General features: G+C 45.7%; 1 protein-coding gene across 4 annotated transcripts in view; it reads left to right on the forward strand.

Annotated features, from left to right (window-relative positions):
- The window catches only part of FAM234B (family with sequence similarity 234 member B), a 27,362-nt gene continuing 8,452 nt past the window's right edge, over positions 1-18,910 (forward strand). Inside the window, exons 1-10 of one of the 4 annotated variants that reach the window (XM_085308772.1) lie at positions 1-206; positions 575-702; positions 3,876-4,845; positions 10,420-10,812; positions 11,748-11,846; positions 14,328-14,516; positions 16,036-16,166; positions 16,845-16,992; positions 17,355-17,496; positions 18,163-18,306. In XM_085308772.1, the coding sequence (XP_085164898.1) occupies positions 4,809-4,845; positions 10,420-10,812; positions 11,748-11,846; positions 14,328-14,516; positions 16,036-16,166; positions 16,845-16,992; positions 17,355-17,496; positions 18,163-18,306 (1,283 nt within the window). In that variant the 5' untranslated portion in view covers positions 1-206; positions 575-702; positions 3,876-4,808. Of the gene's footprint in view, positions 207-574; positions 703-3,875; positions 4,846-7,314; positions 7,379-10,419; positions 10,813-11,747; positions 11,847-14,327; positions 14,517-16,035; positions 16,167-16,844; positions 16,993-17,354; positions 17,497-18,162; positions 18,307-18,910 lie in introns of those variants that run through there. The other 3 variants (XM_085308773.1, XM_085308774.1, XM_085308775.1) reach the window with 3 other exon arrangements.

Raw genomic sequence — 18,910 nt, forward strand, 5'->3', positions numbered from 1 at the left:
CATTCGTGCCCTTGTGACTGCACATGGACACACCACACAGCCTTGAGGCTGCAGAGCTGAAAGCTTTGCAGAGCTCTGACTATCTTTTGGCATTTTGTTAGTGCTGGGGTAGACTCAGGACTAGCACTGCTTTTACTGTCTGGGMGGGCTTTTTAGAAACTGGAGGATCATCTGCACTACTTGAACTTGCCTGTAATGTACTTGCTGTAAGTACCAGAAGGCTTTGACCATTTGGCACCTGCTAGAAGTGCTAGAGTTGCTTTTCCTGTTTTCACATGTTTTTATTATTTCTTTCCATTAGCTTTCACTGCTTGATTGTGTTCGATTTTAATTGTTTGAAAAAGCATTTCCTGTTTATTGTGATATCTGCTCTCATGTGAATCCTCTTTTGCGGAGGGTCTCAGCTGGCCACGGGAGCGAAGAGGTTGTTTCAGCTGCACAGAGCCCTTGGCCAAGCATACGTAGCCAAAGCTAGCCCTTGCAAAGTGGAGAGATAGGAAAGCAGAAGAGCAGGTAAAAGCATTAGCTTACAGAAAATAAGTTTGCAAAGATATGGGTTATTACTCTCTTCCAGACAGCTGGAAGAAAGGACAGCTGAGAACAGCTTCTCCAGCAACAGCAGCTCCCAGCAGGTTCTCCATGAAACAGTCAGCCATGCCTCCTTCACAGGTTTCCTAGCTCTCACAGGCAACTGAAGCAGAGGTAAGTGTCTTTTCTAAAGCAGAATTACTCCTGCCACCATTTTCTACACACTTTCTCATAAGTTCTGAAAAAAAATACCGCAAGCAAGGAGGGTACTGTCATGAAGCAGAAGCCAGCCTTCAGTCKGACCCCAATGGCTCTTTCCTCTTCAAGTTAAACGTACATTTGTTTGCTGTGTGATGGCTGCACAGGGAACAGAGACTTCCCTAGTGACAGGCCATGCTGGCAGCAAGTGGCTCCATGCCTCAGGGCAGAGAGGGCTTGGCAGGCTCACTGAGCGAGAACATGACAAGTCTATCGGTGTCAGACAGATGCAGTGCACACCAGTAGGCTGGAATTGTGAGACAGCTGGGCACCTTGTACCTCTCGGAGATTTTGACACAAAAGGCCAAAAAGTGACAAGTAGAGCTCGAAGCACAGCAAGGCAGAAGCTCTTCCCATGATGAAAGGCACTGCAGGGAGGGCAGCAGGTGGGACATGTGTCCTGTCCGTTACTTCAGTACAGTCAGAAAAGCCCACAGATGCAAAAACAGATAGGTTCTGCTATATATCTATGAGATGGGGGTTCAGCACCGAGCTACCTTTATGGCTGCTGTAGTATTACAGGCAATGACCAAACCTACCACCCAAATGATTTGCTAAAGACCATTAAGTGCCTGTGGTTGCCTACAACCAAATTTCTTCACATTTGGGGACCTGTATACTTGTTCGGCGGAGGCATCAGACCAGGGGTGAGGTAAATACAGACCTCCTTGAATGTCACCTTCCCTGCTCTGAAGTTCAACACTCTCTCATGATCCTCCTGCAACTGCTGCACAACTCACTGCTGCTAGCCCCAGTTCCCTGTGGGAACTCTTCCTGTGGGAAGGGGACAAGAACAACAAAGCAGGCAGGAAGGTCACTGTTATTGCAAGGACTCTGTGAAGACTGCATACAGCTTTACTACTTTTTGGTGGGTATGATCAGAAAAGTCCACCATGAGCTGCAAAGGAGGAAGAAAAACTGTCACCAGTGAGTATCCCTGCTAAAGGCACCTGATCTTGGAAGCAGAAGGCAGGATCAGCAGGGAGTCACCAGGGCTGGCATCTGGCAGCACCCACAGGAGGCAGCTTGGCAGAGAGGAATGTTAACTGTCCCAGAGGCTATCTGACAAACCCAGGGCTGTGCTAGCAGAGTCACTGTGAATACAGTCTGATCATKTAAATGTGCCAGAACCTATATGAACTCCCAGAAGGACTTGGCACAGCAATTAACTCTAGCTTGAGCTCTTTTCATAACAGTTTTTAGTGCAGGTTCTTTCTGAATCAAAGAGCAACCAGAGGTGTGCTTGTGCAAGCAAGCTAGAGAAGTCTGTAATTTCTGGCAGCASGAAGCAAAGCAGTGGCATACAAAGCGATTACTCTGCCTCACTGCAGCCCAATCAGTACTCCTACCCAAGCCTCATTCTCCATTTGCACTAGCAGAGAACTGAACACTATGACTGCAAGGGAGGAGGGGGACTTTGTATGGCCAGTCCCAGCAAGAAGGAGAGGGTAAAGAAACGATAGCTACAGTCTGAAAGCTTGGCTAGAACACGTTTTCAGGGATTTCTGCACAAGGTAGTTACCTCCACACATGGTGTTCCTGCTGCCACTCAAGGGCACCACCCTTCTCCTTGCAGGTAGAGTGACAACAAAAGTTACTAAGAGGTTATACTGAAAAGATATCCTTATGCTGTGTCATGCCAGCCATTCTTGAGCCAAGTGCAATATATTGTGCACTGGCCCTATTAGCTGAACCCTAGATATCACTACAAATTGGGTAGGTCAGGTGATTATTACACGTCATCCAACACACAGGCATTTCAAAAGGCATGGGTCAGGTCAGGAACCAAGCATCCTGCAGGGAAGAACAGATTTATCTCAAGCAGGGTCTTTGTCCTAGACAGGACAAAAAGGAGCCGACCTGGGGAAAGAAGGCTTGCACAAGCTTAATACTAGTGAGGAGTCTGTGGGTATGCTTTTTGTCATGTAATTTTTTTCTAAACAACGACATTATCAACCAAAAGGGCTCAAATTTCCAAGCTTAGCTCCAAGTATCTCATTTTTCACTATCTGGCTTTTCCAAATTGTTTTGAAAAAATAAATAAAATGAACATCAACACTTCACTACATTCAYGTAAATTAATGATTTATTTTCAACATCTATTTTATTTTCACAGCTTTTTGATCAGTATTAATACACTTGACAGGTCCAATTTATATGCAAATCAGCTTATATTCACAATACAAAATAGGAAAACTTAATTTCTCGTGCTTTTTTTTTATCATTAAACTCTCACTAAAAACTTTGCTCATTCATCTGTCTCTCAAAAGCATCAATATTCACTACAGATCCCTTGCCCTCACTATCCATTAGCCTCATAGAGATGTCAGGAAGTGGGGAAAGAGACATTTTTGTGGAGATGCATGAACTCAAGTGTAGCTATACTGTCCCACAAACATATGAACATTATAAACACGGGATCTTGCAGTCTGTCTGTGTGCCAGATGTTAAGAGATCACAAATGAGGACACCAGATTTTCCAGTTCCTGCTTCTGGCTGTTTTTTCCTGTATCCTTGCTCCCAGCTGTAATTGGTGCCAGAAGTGTTTTCTTAGAAAGAGCTTCTCTGCTGGACAGCTCTTGTCACAGTATATCACATGATTTGCTAACTGAGACTTGCAAAGCAGCCAAGATTGCTCCCGTAAATATTGACATAGATACCGAATCATCACTGCTCTTAAATCAAAAAGTGGAGGAAGGGAATGGCATATAGAACAGGACTCCGTATTCAGAAAGACTTAGAGAGAAAAGGAAAAAGAACAACTCCCTTGACCTCTCCAGATTTTGCCATCTGGGAAATGCCCTAATCTGAACCCTGATGAAAACACTGAAAAAAAAAACTCCCACTGGTACCAACAGGTTTTGGATCAGGAGCTAATTCTTCATCTCTTTTCATTTCATATCTGGAAAAAAATCTCTCTCCACCATCTAGACCACTTGGTGTCTCTCTTCTGCTCCTTCCTTATTATTTAAAGAGTTTCAGATCCAAGCAGCAAAGGGTAAGCACTGGAGGAAAGCAGCAGCAGCAGCAGATGCTAAGAAAACATGAAGTGTACTTTAGCCAGTCTGACTCTCTTTTGTTATATTTAGCCAACAAAAACAGTTTCTTCTGTGAGAAAGGAGTCATCGCTGAAGAGCTCTCACACAAATCATGTCTTGAAGAAGTGGTGTTGTCAGATGGCCGGTATAAGAAAACTGGGAATCGGGAAGTTGGGGCCTTGCAACTTTGTGAAAGCCACAAAACCTTCCTGGCTCAACTTACTCATTGTGAAAAAGGGAGAGTGAAACTTGTTCACTTACCGCAGAAGGCTGTGGCAAAGCTCAGGGAGGTCTTTGGCAGATTTCCAAAGACCTTTCATACTGTAACTAAGGAAAAAAAAATCAACAAATATGATTTCTTCTGACCAAAAAATTTCCCACGAATAACGGCATATATTTATAATCAAGAACAGTTCTAAAGACTGGCACTTTCTGTGCTAACCACCTAGCACAAGAAGCGTATTTCTGTACTTGTRCGCACCTAGCACCTTGTGCAAGCTCTACGAAACCTGCGCTGCTTCGGCCCTTGCCTCACTGCAGCAGGTTGGATCAGAGTGACTCCCCGGGGACCCCCGACAGCCCCGCAGGGCTCTGCCTCTCTGAAACAGCGCGGAGGAGMCGACAGCCAGTGGATCCCGCGAAGGACCTTGCTTTGGGCGGGAATCCCGAATTCGGACAGGGCGCGCGGCCACCTTGGCGGGAGAGGGCACAACGGCTGGAAAGCAAGCGCCAGCTCTGCTCGCCCACACCATCTCAACCCCACGCCGGGGACGGGGAGCGGCCGGGGCTCGCCCCGCCGCCCCTGCCTGAGCCGTTAGCGAGGCCCGGCGGTGAGGAGCGGCGCGGCCCCCGTCGCCCCGTGCGGCAGCCGCTCGCCCCTGCGGCGCCTCACGCCGCGGAACTACATTTCCCAGCAGGCCGCGGGAAAGCGCGAAGGGGAGAAGGGAAAGGAGGCAGTGCGCGTGCGCAGTGCCCCTCTCYATCATGGCCACGGTGCTGTCCCGGGCGCTGAAGCTGCCAGGTACGAGGGTCTTCGTCCCCCGCGTGAGGGGAGGGGGCGCGGGAGCAGCCACATCCGGGTCTTCCCCGCTGCGGCGTCGCGGTGCCCCCATTGGGGGGGGCGTTGCCATGGCGATGCGGCCGTTGGGGGGCGGAGGCGGTGGGGCGGCCTGCGGGGGGCGGCCGGGCCGGGGCGCACCGGGCGCTGCTGGCGGCGGGGGAGCGACTGCGAGGGCTCAAACCACCACCCTCAGCGCGGAAGACAAGTGGCTCCGTGTCTGATCCACCCCTGTGCGCTCTTTTCACTCTTTACCCTGCAAAAGCAGGCCAAGAACTCAGTATATGTCGCTACAGTTATCCAGGTTAATGTTTAAAGTCTGCCTAATACATGGGGATAATTTCATCTTGAGCAAGATGAAAGGGTATTCAAGCATGAGGGACTATTGTTTGGGAAAATCAGATCTTTCAAAGATAAGGCAGTCAACACCAGAACAGCAGCCATTCTCTTCAGCGAGCAGAGTGAAAGGGAACAGAAATACCTAGGGAAACCAGATCTTGTGAGTTTATTGTTGCCTGCGGGATGGACTGGCAGGATCCTGCTGGAGATGGTGCCAGTGCACATGGCTGTGCTATGCCAGTCGGAGGAGGTGCTTCATCATCTCTCCTCACCAGTTCTTGCCTTGAGGACAGCCCTGGGACAAAAGCAGCACCCAGGTGCTGGGGTGCGGGCTCATCCCTGTCATCAGCACTGTCGTCTTTCTGCAGCTCCCATGGGGACTTTGGAGCAGAAGCCGCTGGGCAGGGGGTGCTTCCCTCCTCCATCGGTCCGTGAAGGTTGCAGTAATATCTGCAAGGTCCTGCCCAACAGCATTTAGCAATCCATATAGGTGGTCTTCGACTGTCATTATTTTTTAATTAATGTAGTGTTTTATGCTCTAAGAAGTTTTGCTTGCTATTCAGTTTCTTCCTGGTTATGAAAGACTTGTTTGGCTAATTGGAATGTGTCCTGCAAGAAGTTTATTAGGAAAAGTGCAGACTAGTGGATAAAAGTGTACATGTTTGCATGTGAGCAATGAGGAACTCTACAATGACAAGTACAAATCTCCTCCTGGATCTCTAGAGCTGGGATGATCTATTTGGTATCTGTGTTTTGGGAGACACTAATTTGGGAACAAGCGCAGGCCTCGTAGCTGCAGTTAAGAAGACAGTTCTTCTGTCGATCCTTTGGTTAAACTGTGTATCTGATATCTTACTTTTATGATTACCTTCTCTAAAAATACAGCTTTCAACAGCAATGAGAAGGCAGAAAGCCTATTCCTACAGCTGTTTTTTTCTTCTGCATCTCATTAAATTAATTACATCAGTATGTGTACATGGCAACTTATCTCCCCGTGGGCTTGGAAACATGTCTGCTGTACCCAGTGACTGCTGCCTGCCAACTCCTTACTAAAAAAAAAAAAAAAAAAAAAAAACAGAAGCCTGAAACAAGTACAAGTACAAAGGATGCTAGAACTAGATAGCAGTAGGTCATCAATGGGATAATGCACTGAAAGTTGCAAAAGAAAAGCCTTTCCAGTAAGTAAAGGAACTGATGACAGTTTAATATCTTTCAAGTTGTCAGCACTGGAAAAGAACATTTCATTATGAGTTGGACCTGATTCCAACACAGATCACCTCATGGATGCCTCCTTTCCAGTTCATGATCACATGATTCATCTTTTCTTCTACAAAAGGTCACATTGTACTGCTACAATAGCCAAAGAGCTGCCTGTGCAAGAAGTATGGTTAGGCAAATGCATAGGGGATTTTCAAAGGCATAAAGCTTGATTTGGATTCAACTACCCTTAAAAGTCAACAAGTTTGGGTTATTTTCTCTCCTTTCTGGCCTTGAAAATCTCCCTCTTCAGTATTTACTTTTTTTTCCAGTTGCTGACAAAAAAAATCCAGGGCAGTAACTTGGCCACAGACCACAAGCAAGTGTTCCTCAGGTTGCTTGTAACCTACAGGCCATTGGCTGGAAACCACTGTTTTATCACTGGAAAACTGAAAATTTCACAGGATTTTCTGAAAGCCGTTCACTTACAACAAAAGCAGTTTCAGCTATCTCTTGATGGACAAACAGTCTGAGTCATGGAGCTGACCTGAAAGGAACAGATTTTAATTCTAGAGTGTTTCTTAAATCATAATTCTCTGCATGAAGTGAGACTACAATTGTTTTCATACATCCTGTACTGCTCTTTATGTCTCTCTGTTTAAAAATCATTTTAGGAGTGATTAGTGGAAGCCAGGTATTGTATCCCTCCTTCCCACAACCAGTGACCTAAAACTCTGATGGATTGCATTCCTTCTGATCTCTCTCTTCAGCCAGTCGAATCATGAGTTATTTATTCTCTGCACCACCAAACAGCCTCAAGAGGCTGGATTGAGCATGCCCTTGCCAGTCCTCCCAGTGCATTCCTGGAACAGCTACAGATCGCTTGTTAGGACACTCTCCAAACAGTGGGAGATTAATGTTTGCATCCACTGAGGTTGCAACTGGGTCTCCCACATCCTAGGTGAGTGCTCCAACAGCTATTATTGAAGGGCAGTATCTTCCCTTTTTATGGCTTTAAAAAATGGCACTGCATTTCATGCGTGACTTAGTACTGAGTGAGTGTGCTTTGGAGTACCAACTATGCTTTGGGGAAAAGATAGGASGAATCCCAGTTTCTAGTTCCCAGTTAGGCGTAGATGTTAAATAAGACTGAACAGCTTAGTGCGTTATAGTTTTCCTATAAATCAGTGGTGCCTGTCCTGTGCAGATCACTAAAAGCCTTAAGTTATTGCTGTGTAGCCTACGTAGCCATTTTTAGCCTCCAACAAACGGATTGGGATTCTTAACTGGTTCTCAGCATGAAAGGTGTCCCTGCTACAGGACATTAGTGATGTTTGACACCATTGCAGATGTCCCCATATCTCAATCCCAGCTAGTTCAAGGACTGGTTGAGCCTCAGTTTCAAGGTTTGTTTTGTCTCTTACAGATGCAAAATGAAAATGTTCAAAATATAGCTCATTCCTATCAATGTTTTTAGTTGCCCCAAAGATGAAGAGCAGCTTTCAATCCTCTGAGTTGACTGTCTGGAATGAAAATAACTAAATAAATCACAGTTTCTCAGAAGTGTAATTTTGCTGTTGGGCTAACATGTTTCAAGCACTGCACTTTCCGAAACCAAGAGCAACGTGATTAACACGAGAACTGTTACCTTTGACTTCTCAGGACAAACGGCTGAAATACCCATTTACTCTTGGGCCAGCATTATTAGCTTTTCATACTACACTGACCTTGCTTGAACTGGCACATCTAGATCTGTAGAGAGATGATGTAAATACTCTGCCATAAGTTCTCAGTGGAACTTTTTGTTTTCACTGAATTGTCTTTCAGCAGCTTGTCAGCCCAGCCCCACTGTATGTGTAGAGATCTGKGAAAGCTGCACTTCTCTCTCATGACAATTTCTGTGAGCAGTGCGCTGTGAGCCACTGAGGTCAGCAAGCTTCTGTGCTGCACATGGGATGGAGTCAAGATGGGTTGTTACCAAGACTGTTCCCGAAATGCACTGGCTCTGCATGCATGCTGTTACAAGACACATCTGTGTGACAGTGCAGTGCTAGGCAGGGATACACTAGACTGTCCCATAGAAATCAGTATCTTATTTGGGCTCCTTACCTCTGCCAGGCATAACATTTTGGAGTGTGTGTGTGTGCACTGGGTTATTTTGATGCAAGTCTTCTGTGGAAACACATAGTTAGGAAAAGAAGGGCCCAGTGTAGATATGTGATCTGACTGGCTCTCATTTCCCTCTATTAAGTGTGGGTGTGTTGCCCTACTTGCTTGAACTTACAACAGGGCATTGGCTTTTACTGGGATTGACAGTTTTTCTTACATCTAAATTTGACACTAAACATCATTTCCAAATGAGATGGGAAGCCCTTCCACCACGCATTCCCCTTCATGAGACGGTAGGCAAAGTTCAGATGGGTCTGATGGTTTGTTGGTCTTTTGTTTTAAGACTGCCTTTAAGGCTGCTTGAACGTTTCTGGTAAAGAAATGATATCCAAATCCTGCAAAATAGATTCTAGTGTATTGCACTGTCTGGACGTTGTAGTATATGTGTAACTACCTTCAATGGAAAAATAAAGTGTATGATCTAGTATAGTAAGAATAATGAGGAGAGCCCTTTAATTTCCATTCGGTAAAGCCTTCTCATCCTCTTAATGTCTGAGAATGGTTGAAACTGTGTATTTTTGCTTGTTATTTGTGCCTTTCATGCATTACTTTAAGCGTGTTCAGGCACAAGTTAGCTCCTGGATCAGGTCAGCTTCAGGCAAAGGAAAATGAGACAGATGTTTGGGATAACAAAGGCCCACTTTGGAACAGGAGAGCAAGAGAAATAGACCAAATCGCTGCAAACCTCAGAGCAGTAGCCGTGGCTCCATGCCCAGGTTGGTGGCTCAGGGCAGCTCCCTCAGATGTGATCCTCCACTCGTAGCTCAGGGCAGTGAGACAGCATGATCTTGCCTCCCCAGCCCCATAAGCAGATGGCACTGGCCTCATGCCAGTGTCTGCAGCCAGGCTCTGCACCTGCCCTCATCCCTGTCCCTGCCGCTGTCTGGAGCTTAGGGAAGAAGTTGTCTGTGTCAGGCATTGTGGCAGGAGGTTAAAAGCYCTCTAGAGCTAAGCTGCTTTCCTGTACCACCACCTGAAGGCGTCAGTGCCATATTATCTCAGCAAGGCTGGGCACATGCTGTCACTGATGATGGGAGCAGGAAGGAACAGGGCAGGAGCACTGAGATTTCCTACTGCTGGGGCTGGAGTGCTCCCTCTCCCCGTGCTGAGCCATGCAGAGAAGGTGGCGTCTTAGGGGAGCAGCCTTGATCCCGTTGGAAACCAGAACATTACTTACCCAAAATGCCGAAATAGCTTACTTTGCCCTCATCCTCAGGGAACTTAYACCCATTTTTACCAATGCTGCTGAGAAATGATACTCAGTGCTTAAGCCCTACTGTCATCTTTCCCTCCTTTATAAAGCAGGACAGAAAATGCAGTGGTGCTGCTTCGACCAGGCAGGAGGAACAAGGGAAAAGTGAATGGCAGAGGAAGGCTCCCACTGGAGGATGTAGCCTAAAAATGAAGAGGAGCTGTATCAGGATTAGAGTTTGGCAAATGCTAAAGGAGTTCAGAGTCTGAACGCAAGAGACTGTTGAGGTGTAGGTACTGAAAGGGTTAAGCATGACTTCACGTTAGTATGTCTCATTACCGAACAGGAAAATATTAAAAGGAATTAAATAAATCATGGATTACATATACATATATGCACATATATGTATATTTATGTATGTATATCTTTATTTTGGGGAAATAAACTATTAGCATTGCTTCTCCTGTAGCTGCTACTCTGAAATATAGACGGACTCTGTTTTTTTCTCTTGCATCTCTCCCTTGGATCCATTCAAAATTGAGATTACTCTGCATTGCTGTGCTCTGCAGCATTTTCTCCACTGAGACCCTGAAAAAGCAAGGAGCTAATATTTTGTTATCTTTCTCCATTTCTTTCCTCAGGAAAAAAGAGCCCAGACCTTGGGGAGTACGATCCCCTCACTCAGGCTGATAGTGATGAAAGTGAAGATGACCTGGTGCTCAACATACAGAAGAACGGGGGGGTCAAGAATGGGAAGAGCCCCCCCGAGGAGATGCAGGACCCTGACTCTGATGTGGAGGTTGGGATGACAAAGCAGCACACATCAGAGAGTGCACCTGAGAGTTATCCTTCAGAGGCAGCCGGGAGTTTGGAGCAGAAGTCTGCTCCCTCCCTCATGCCTTACCTGCGCACAGCGGTCTTTTTGCTCACTGTGGTGATCTCAATGATTCTGGTGTTGGTGTGTGCATTTCTAATTCCCTGTCCCCCTAGAGACTTGCATAACACGTGGATCCGCAACCTAGGTCAGGGAGCAGGTGAGAAACCTCCAGGAGCAGCATCTGGCGTGGGGGAGGTGGCAGCTCCCAGGCTGGGCATCGGCGGGAGAGACCTATCTGAGAAAGCCAGCTCAGAGCAGAGACCTTTCCTCACCACCGCAGATGCTCTGAGGTAACACACAGGTGGCTGTGTCCTGCTTACTCTTCAAGCTGAAGCCTGTGACATCTGGCATCAGTAGATAATAGTGCAACCGAATCTCATTTCTGTCAACACCAAAAAGCATCCTCCCATCCTGCCTTTTTGTCCGGATGGTACTCTGTGTTCCAGATAGAGATGGCCCAGACCATTTTAAAACATTTTGCCTCCCTCTCTAGTTCCTGTGTTTCAGCAGCACCTCCACACTGAAGTGTGTGCACTAGGGAGGAGAGGGATAGAAGTCTTTGTGTCTGCTGACTGGCTCAACTAACCTTATTTCTTTTGTCTTCTTGCCTTGCTCGAATCCATAAATCAACATTTGTGATCTTTTTGTCATTCTATACCRACCATTGGTAACATTTCTAAAGTGTCTCCCATTCTGACCTCTGAAGCAGTGGTTTGTAAAATAATTTCTGCCGGGTCTAGATATGTCTCTCCCTCCCCTCTTTCTGCCCCCAGCTTCTAAATCTGGGTCTCTGATCAGGTGTGTGACTCCCATATCACCTCAGAGAGTGAGGTGGGAAGCAGACATCTTTATCAGCAACTCTGTTTTTTCCCTTTCCTTTCTCTGACCTAGATGCTGGGTCTTTGCTTTCTCATGCAATGAAAGATCTAGTCATTGTGGGAGCTGCCCGGCATTGGTAGTTACTAAACAGACTCCATGAGACTTGTCYATCCATGAGTCTCTTCCTTTGGGCCAGCCCTCAGCTCCTGGTGTGGCCGTTGGGCTCGGTGGCCATTTTGACATCAGTGCGGTAATCCTCTCTGACTGTTGCAGGTGGTGTGTTATCCCCRCTGGAGCTGTGTGATGTCAACGGTGATGGGCTCCCTGACATCCTCATCGTCTTCACAGCCTTGATGAATGCCAGTGTCATGGGTAAGCACCACAGCTCCTTTCTGTTCCTCTTTCCATTTCTGATACTTTACAGTACAGACGTTTGTATATTCCTGTTTGTGCAACTTGCAAAGCCACCACATTATCCTTTTTAGATTTCCTTATAATGGCTGCTGTGCCGTGCCAGTGCTTTGTCACACTGCTCATAATTTTCATTTCAAGCTGTACTCCCATTCCTCTCTGATCAGAGCCATCTATTTTCTATGAGCTCTGATCAGAGCTCATCGATCCAGGGCAGGTCCATCTCTTTGTCCTGTATTTGAGCAGCACTTCGTCTGGGAGCAGGGGTAAATCCACCTGAAAAACATCACTCCAAATAGCAATTAGGAGTAAATTTTATTTCATTTGGTAATTCTCAAAGCCCCTCACAAAGGAGCTCAGTCTTGCTGTCTCCATTTTACAAGCAAGAAGATGGAGGTGGAGAGAGTGCCTTGACAGAGGTCACAGAGGAGATCCAGAGACAGTGAGTGAACTAGTCCATCTTTTCTGATCTCTAGTCTAGTGTCTTGGGCATTACTAAAATAGTTGGAGATAGGAGCAGTGATGGCAGAGTTGACAGCTGGAGTGCTGCGRTTCCTTTGAACTACTCAGTTGCTTGCCAGTCTGGAGGATGATGGATGTTTTTCCCTGTAGCTGCTCTGATTCCCTATCTTCCCTGGGACCTAAGAAGGCTTGACAGATTTCTCTTAATGTGGTGATTCTGTTGTTTTTTAGAGCAGCTGTAGATTGGTGCTTCAGGAGACATTCTTCCCCTCCTGCCTCTTGTATCCAGGGCACTCTGTACCCTTGCCAGGCTCCAGACAGGAGCTGTTAATTCATAGACAGAAGATTGCCTGGTGGTATGGAAGCTAGTGTGCCTGCCTTTGTAGTAGGGATCACCCTTCTACTTCTTTTTTGCTACTTTTACTTTCTCTGATAACTCTCACACAACAAATAATGCATCAGCAAACTACTGATTGTGTTGCTGGCATTGTCATATAGGGGCTGCCAAGTCTGGTGTACTATTGCTTATGGCTTCTGAAGTCCTGGAGCTTGCTACCTCCCCAGCCTGGCTTCACCTCAGATTATGCGAAATCTGTTCAGTCCTGGAGACATGTTCAGGAGCAAGAACACATTGCACAACCCAAAGCGAACTCTTGTGGGAGAAAAATGACAATACATTCAGTGCCTTGGCTCTGCAAGAAACGGGATAATAAAAAACATAGTTAGAGGAAAGGGAAAATACTGTTCCACCATGGCCCAAGAAGGCCCTGAGTATTTCACAGAAAATTCTACAGAAAGAAACCCACAGGCAAAGAGAAAACTGTGTAGAGTAGGTTTAAAAAGAAAGAATCAGAGCGAGATACTGTTGACATGAAGGCTGCATTCATTTTGTAAAGGTTGTCCTTCTGCTCTGTATTTTGTAATTGCATTTAGTTTATCTTCCATCATAGACATACGTACAGTTCTCAGCATGCTCCAAGTGTTGGAACTAACCATACATAGCTGCACCCTGGGCTATAGCTAGCAGAGACAAAACAGATGCTGAAGCAGGTGTAAGCATATCACAATCCTACACTGACATTATTGGACATCAGCCCTCCTGCAGCTTGTACTCAGAGCATTCATACAGTGCCTTGTAGAGACAAGCTTTGAATAGGTACCTGATGGACTAAGCTATGGCATCATTAGCAGCTTATCCAGCCCACGTTCACAAGAGCTAGGAGCTGCACTGAGGAGCAGTGCATTGAGGGGGTGTTCTTGGTCCCTACCTACCCAGTGATAAGAACTTGGGCTGAGGAATCCCCTCAGCATGAGCCAGATGATTTCCATTCTGGGGAGGATTATGGATTGCGCCAACTAGCGAATTAGAAAAAGACCAATTTACAATTACACCAATTTATTGTAGACAAACTGTTTTTTGAAACACAAAAAATCACTTGGAAAACAAAAGAAAAAGTACTCAGATTGTCAATCACCTTCTGCCCCAGAAATACAGATGACCTAGGCCCTTTTCAAGAGAAGGCTGCTGCCCTATGAATCACTTAAGGCTTCCCCTCAGTGCTAACTGTTGTCTTGAGGGAGAAAGGATCAGAAGGATCAGGAGCTTAGTGTGATTTGACAGCAGTGTGTTTCATGCTAGAAAATCAGCACAACTGAGCAGACTAGTCCCAGGAGGATCTTGGTTCCTCTGCATTCACCTGACCACATCTCATGGTTGAGCTCAGCTCCAGCCTTCATGATTATCTGCCCTGTTGGCTCACACCCCGATTCTTATCTGGAAGTCACTGTCAGGCTCCACAAGCAGAGAGACTCAGCCATGATGTGGGATTTAACCTTTGTTTTCAAGCAGTGTTGATGTGGCTGGCTTGAGCTGCTTAGTTCCAGGAGCTAGAGCTGGAACTCAAACATAAAGACCAAAGGCAATATGGACCTAGTCTTTGATGCCAAGGGATTTCATTCTTTCCCTCCTGTCTCTTCCAGGTGTCTCTAGACCTTCAGTGACTGTGATGGCCCTCTCTGGTATGAATGGCAGCACCCTGTGGTCCATCCACCTTCCTGAGGAGACTCTGAGCGTGCAGTGCAAAGGGCTGTCACTAGGAGCACCTGCAGAGCCCGTCTGCCTTGTGACAGGAACATCTAAACTCCTCAGCCTTCTCAGTGCCTCCACAGGTAAAGTTAAATACCAGCATGTTAGAAAGATGCTGCTTTTTTCTTTTCTTTAAAGGACTAATAAGCAAGAATAATTCAGTGCTAACACTTCACRGTGTCTATTACGTAGTGACACACAGGAAAGGGTCTAAACATTGATACGTTTCTAGTTATGCAGGATGAGAGAAAATCCAAGCCATTGCTGCTCATCTTCCTCCTACAGTCTAAGACCGTTTCAAATTGTTAATATTATCCTGTAGCATCTTCATGGCCTAAAGGATCTATATGGGCTGTTTTCATCAACACTGAGCAGTAACTACATCCTCACCACCTAACTAACAACACTAAAAACAATGCCATTCTTGAAGAAATTATTAAGGACATAAGGACATGTGCTGCAGCCAGCTAAACCTTTCGGAGAAATTAGCCTCATAGAAGAATTAGTTAGATGTGAATCAATATTGCATTTTTAATCATACTGATCCTGTGCATATCCATTCTCTGTTGTTCGTCCTACCATGTTAATTAACCAGCAGAAGTAGTCATGGGTGAGTACAGGAGGATGTTTTCTGGAACCAGAACAGAGAACGGAAAATGTAAGACATACTGGACTGAAGTAACAGACCTAGTCAACTGAGCAGCACCACTTAATTTTCAAATGTTTTTAGGTATCAGATCACTCACACAGCTCAGTGTTTGTATGGTCAGAACAATAGGCTATCTCCTTTAGCAGTAGTAGTAGTGCTAGTAATGTGCATAAATGTTTGCAAGTCTGGCCTTTAGTTTCCTTTATTATAGAGGAGTGAGCTTTATCCCCACAGCAGAAGAAAAGGAAAAGCATTTTTAAACCCTGACTGAAAAAGCAGAAGTCTGGGCAAAGGAATTTGAAGAACTAAAAGCATCAAATTTCACTTTGCCTTCTTTGAGTGTTTAAGTTAATTTAACAATTTGTAAATCAGGTTTTATTGAGTGTACATCTGGGTCCCTGCTGGACTGCTGAACCATTTGACATCATGTCTGCTAACATGTTTTCACCCTGAGTGGAGTCAGCATGCCATGCTGGAGTGGCTATTTGCTGCTGGGAATTTAACTGAGACACAGATTTGCACTTTGAATATCAGAGCTGCCCATCTATTCCTTTCCCYGATACCCACCAATAGGCTTTCCTGCTGGCTAAGGAAAACAATTGCTGTCCTGCACACTTAAATAAGTTTTCCTCCCAAGAGTAAACCTCAAATGTTTTCTGCTACTTCAGAAAGTGGTGTAGGCTTAAGTAGGCTTAAGTCTGTCTAGAGGGATACCAGAAGGGAACCACAGAGGTACTAAGGCAAGACTCAAAGCCAATCTGAAGAAATGCTGAGGGAAAACTTTGTTTCCTACCATGAGACAGTGCAGCTTGCCATGGTATCTTTTCTGGTTTCAGGGAATTGAGGGACAAGCTCTCTTTTTCCCTCTTTCAAGGAGGTTTTGTAGAATGCTCTGAGGATGCTCACTGGTTCCCCAAATGCTGCATGTCTCTTTCATCATATTCCTCCTACAGGCAAAACCATCTGGACACTGAACTCCGTCCACCTTTCAAATGGGATCCTGGCTGCACCAGCTGCCACTCTTCCAGATGTAGATGGAGATGGGGTTGGGGATATTGTTGTTCTGGCCCTCAAAGAGACACAGGTACAGCATATCCTTGGGCARGGTCTGAAAGGACTGTGACTATCTAGAGGAAGAACAGGGAGTCTTATGCAAAAGGCTGTAATAGGGGATGTAGGAGCCCTAGACAGGTAATTTTTCTTCCCTTAGATTTCCCTGAAAAGCACCCTCCTTCTTTCAGCGCAGTGGGATCAAACAATAGTGATACTATCCACATTTCTTTTCTGCTGGAAATGGAGAGAAGGGTCATTATTTATGCCTGACTGAGATCTGAAAATTATTTGTTTTCTTTCAGTAGATACTTGGTTTGAAGTGAATGTTTAGCAGCAGTGTAGGAAGCCGTGTTGAGACCCTTGGAGAAAGGAGCACTTAGACTATCTGTTGGAAAGAAGCACTTGTGTGATTAATACTGATGTAGATTTCCTCCATGCTTATCCCTCCCCACAATTCTGGCACTCATATTGTTAGAAGAGTTTTGTTTTTGAAGTCCCTTCTATCTTTGATGCTTTTGCAACCAAGAGAAAAGAATGAATTAAAGACTCCCAAGAAGCTAGTCTGAGCAAAGAGGAAGACACCACTTGCTAGACCTTGCTGTGGAGGGAGAGAGCAGTGGTGCTTCATGCTTTGGGGGCAAGGAATTTTCTGAGAGCTCAGATGCATGAAAGCACTGCCAGAAATCTCTTCCTCTCTCTGTCTTTGCAGCCTGATATGTTTTTTATCTTGGTGTCGGGAAAGACTGGGACTGCTTTGGGTGGGCCTGTGAAGTACAGCACCAACGGAGAAGGGAAAGTGATTGGTCCCCAAGTCCATATCACCAGCCGAGGAGCCATCTACATCCTATTTGGTTTTGGTAAGATTCACCATGGCTCCCCAGTGCTTCTCCTTACTCAGAAAACATTAATTCTACCTAAAATAGTCCAGAACATCCCTGGGATGTCTCTACCATGGCTTCCACTGTAAAAGCTAGGAGTAGATAGTCTGGGAGAGTCTCACCACCATGATACAGGAGAATTCAGGAGCACCAATATGGGMTAGCCTGGAATATCTTGGAGTTTCCTAAAGCCAGCTTTGCCTATGGCACATCATGCTAGGGAGGTTCCAGCTCTGGGTTTTTCTTTGCCTCTGGCCATACCCCAGAGATCCTAAAAGCTATCTGCTATTAAGGCATTCATCTTTGCAGGCAAGACTCTTCACCTTTACTCTTCCTGACAGGTAATGTTCAAGCAGTTGCCCTGAGGGATATCTTTACCCAAGCCAGAAATCGGGACAGTTTCCCTGCAATGCTGCAGCAGGAGGAGCCAGAGTGGGAAAAGCGCAGATCTGTCAACCTGTCAGAGCTCATTGACATTTACAGGTAGGAGATGAACTCGTCATGCTGCTTCTGCTAGGAGAGGAAGGAGAGAGAGGGCACCTCCTAGTACTCCTAGAGATGATCTCTCTTACTTTAATACTGCCCCTCTTCTCGTTCCCTAGTTGATATCAGTACTCCAGAGAGCCTGTTATTCCCTTCCTGTCCTGGTAATTGTCCTACTGAGAGAAGTGCATWGGATCATAAAAGGGAGTCTGTTGCTTCTCCAGCTCCTTGTTCCTTTCTTCTACCCCATATACATACCTGGAGGAAAAAAATAAAAACTATTCCTAGCTAATGGAGCCCCTTTGGGAAGTTTAGCCTATGTACAGCATTGTAGGACTGGATTTCCCAGCCACTTCTCCTTTACTGCCAAGTTGCTGTCAATGTCAGCCTGGATAAGAGTAAAGGGAGCAAATGTGAACCCCTAAACACCATGCTTTTTACAGTAACTCAGATGTTCAGAAGAACCCAGACCTAGATTTAGCCCTCTTAACTGAGGGACACACATTAGGAAGCTCAGCTCTATCACTAAGGAAAGACAGTTGTGTTTGAGAATGATTCAGATCTTAGGCAGGATGAATTGCCTTGTGGAAAGGCAGTTAGTGCTGAGATGTGCAAATACAAGCCTAGGAATACAAGAGTTTCCTCTCTCCTTTCCACTTCTACCAGTGGAGGTGTTGACTTCTTGCAGACGATGAAGGCATCTGACACAAACTGCAGCAACCTGCTTATCACCACCAAAGACAGCCTGATCCTACTGCGAGGACAGGACCTGGAGCCCGACTGGATTCTGGAAATGCAGAACATTAGCAGGTTACACACCAGGGGCTTTCTTCTTTCCTATTTCTTTCTGTGTCTCCATTTTCTATCTTTCACTGTTAAGAATGTGCTCCTTAGAAAGCAATTGCAAAGAATTCTCCAGGACTGCAGAGAAATCTAAGAACTGGAGGTGTGCAGGTGCATTGCTGTGCTAGCCATAAGGGCAATGGAGAGAGGGAGCAAGGGACAGGTAGCTGGAAACCTTCTGAGTTTCTGGCTTGTGAGTGATCACAAATAAGGGGTTCTGTTCAGACACCCAACATTAATGTCATGGCTACTGTAGCTCTAAGTTCAGGATACTATTGGTGAATGATTCAGCCCACCTACTGTCCATGGCTGCCAATTACCGGCTCAGTGGGGAGAAGCATCTGCATTAGCAGTGTTAAGTGTTTAGAGAAGGTGTCTGAGTATGGCGCACAAATCTTAATGTTTCTAGAAAGTTGAAAGTCAGCACTCTGATGGCAGTGTGCAATCTATATGCTAGATGCAAACCTTTAAGTAGTATTGCTAGGCCTTGTCCTTGGCCTCTGATTGTGCACATAGAAGTTAAGTAGTTTGCTAGGTCTCATGGATTGATACAGCTTGCCCAGGATTTGGT

Source organism: Rhea americana, unplaced genomic scaffold, assembly GCF_003343005.1.
Source record: "Rhea americana isolate MKP2758 unplaced genomic scaffold, rheAme1 scaffold_281, whole genome shotgun sequence".
Classification (NCBI taxonomy): Eukaryota; Metazoa; Chordata; class Aves; order Rheiformes; family Rheidae; genus Rhea; species Rhea americana.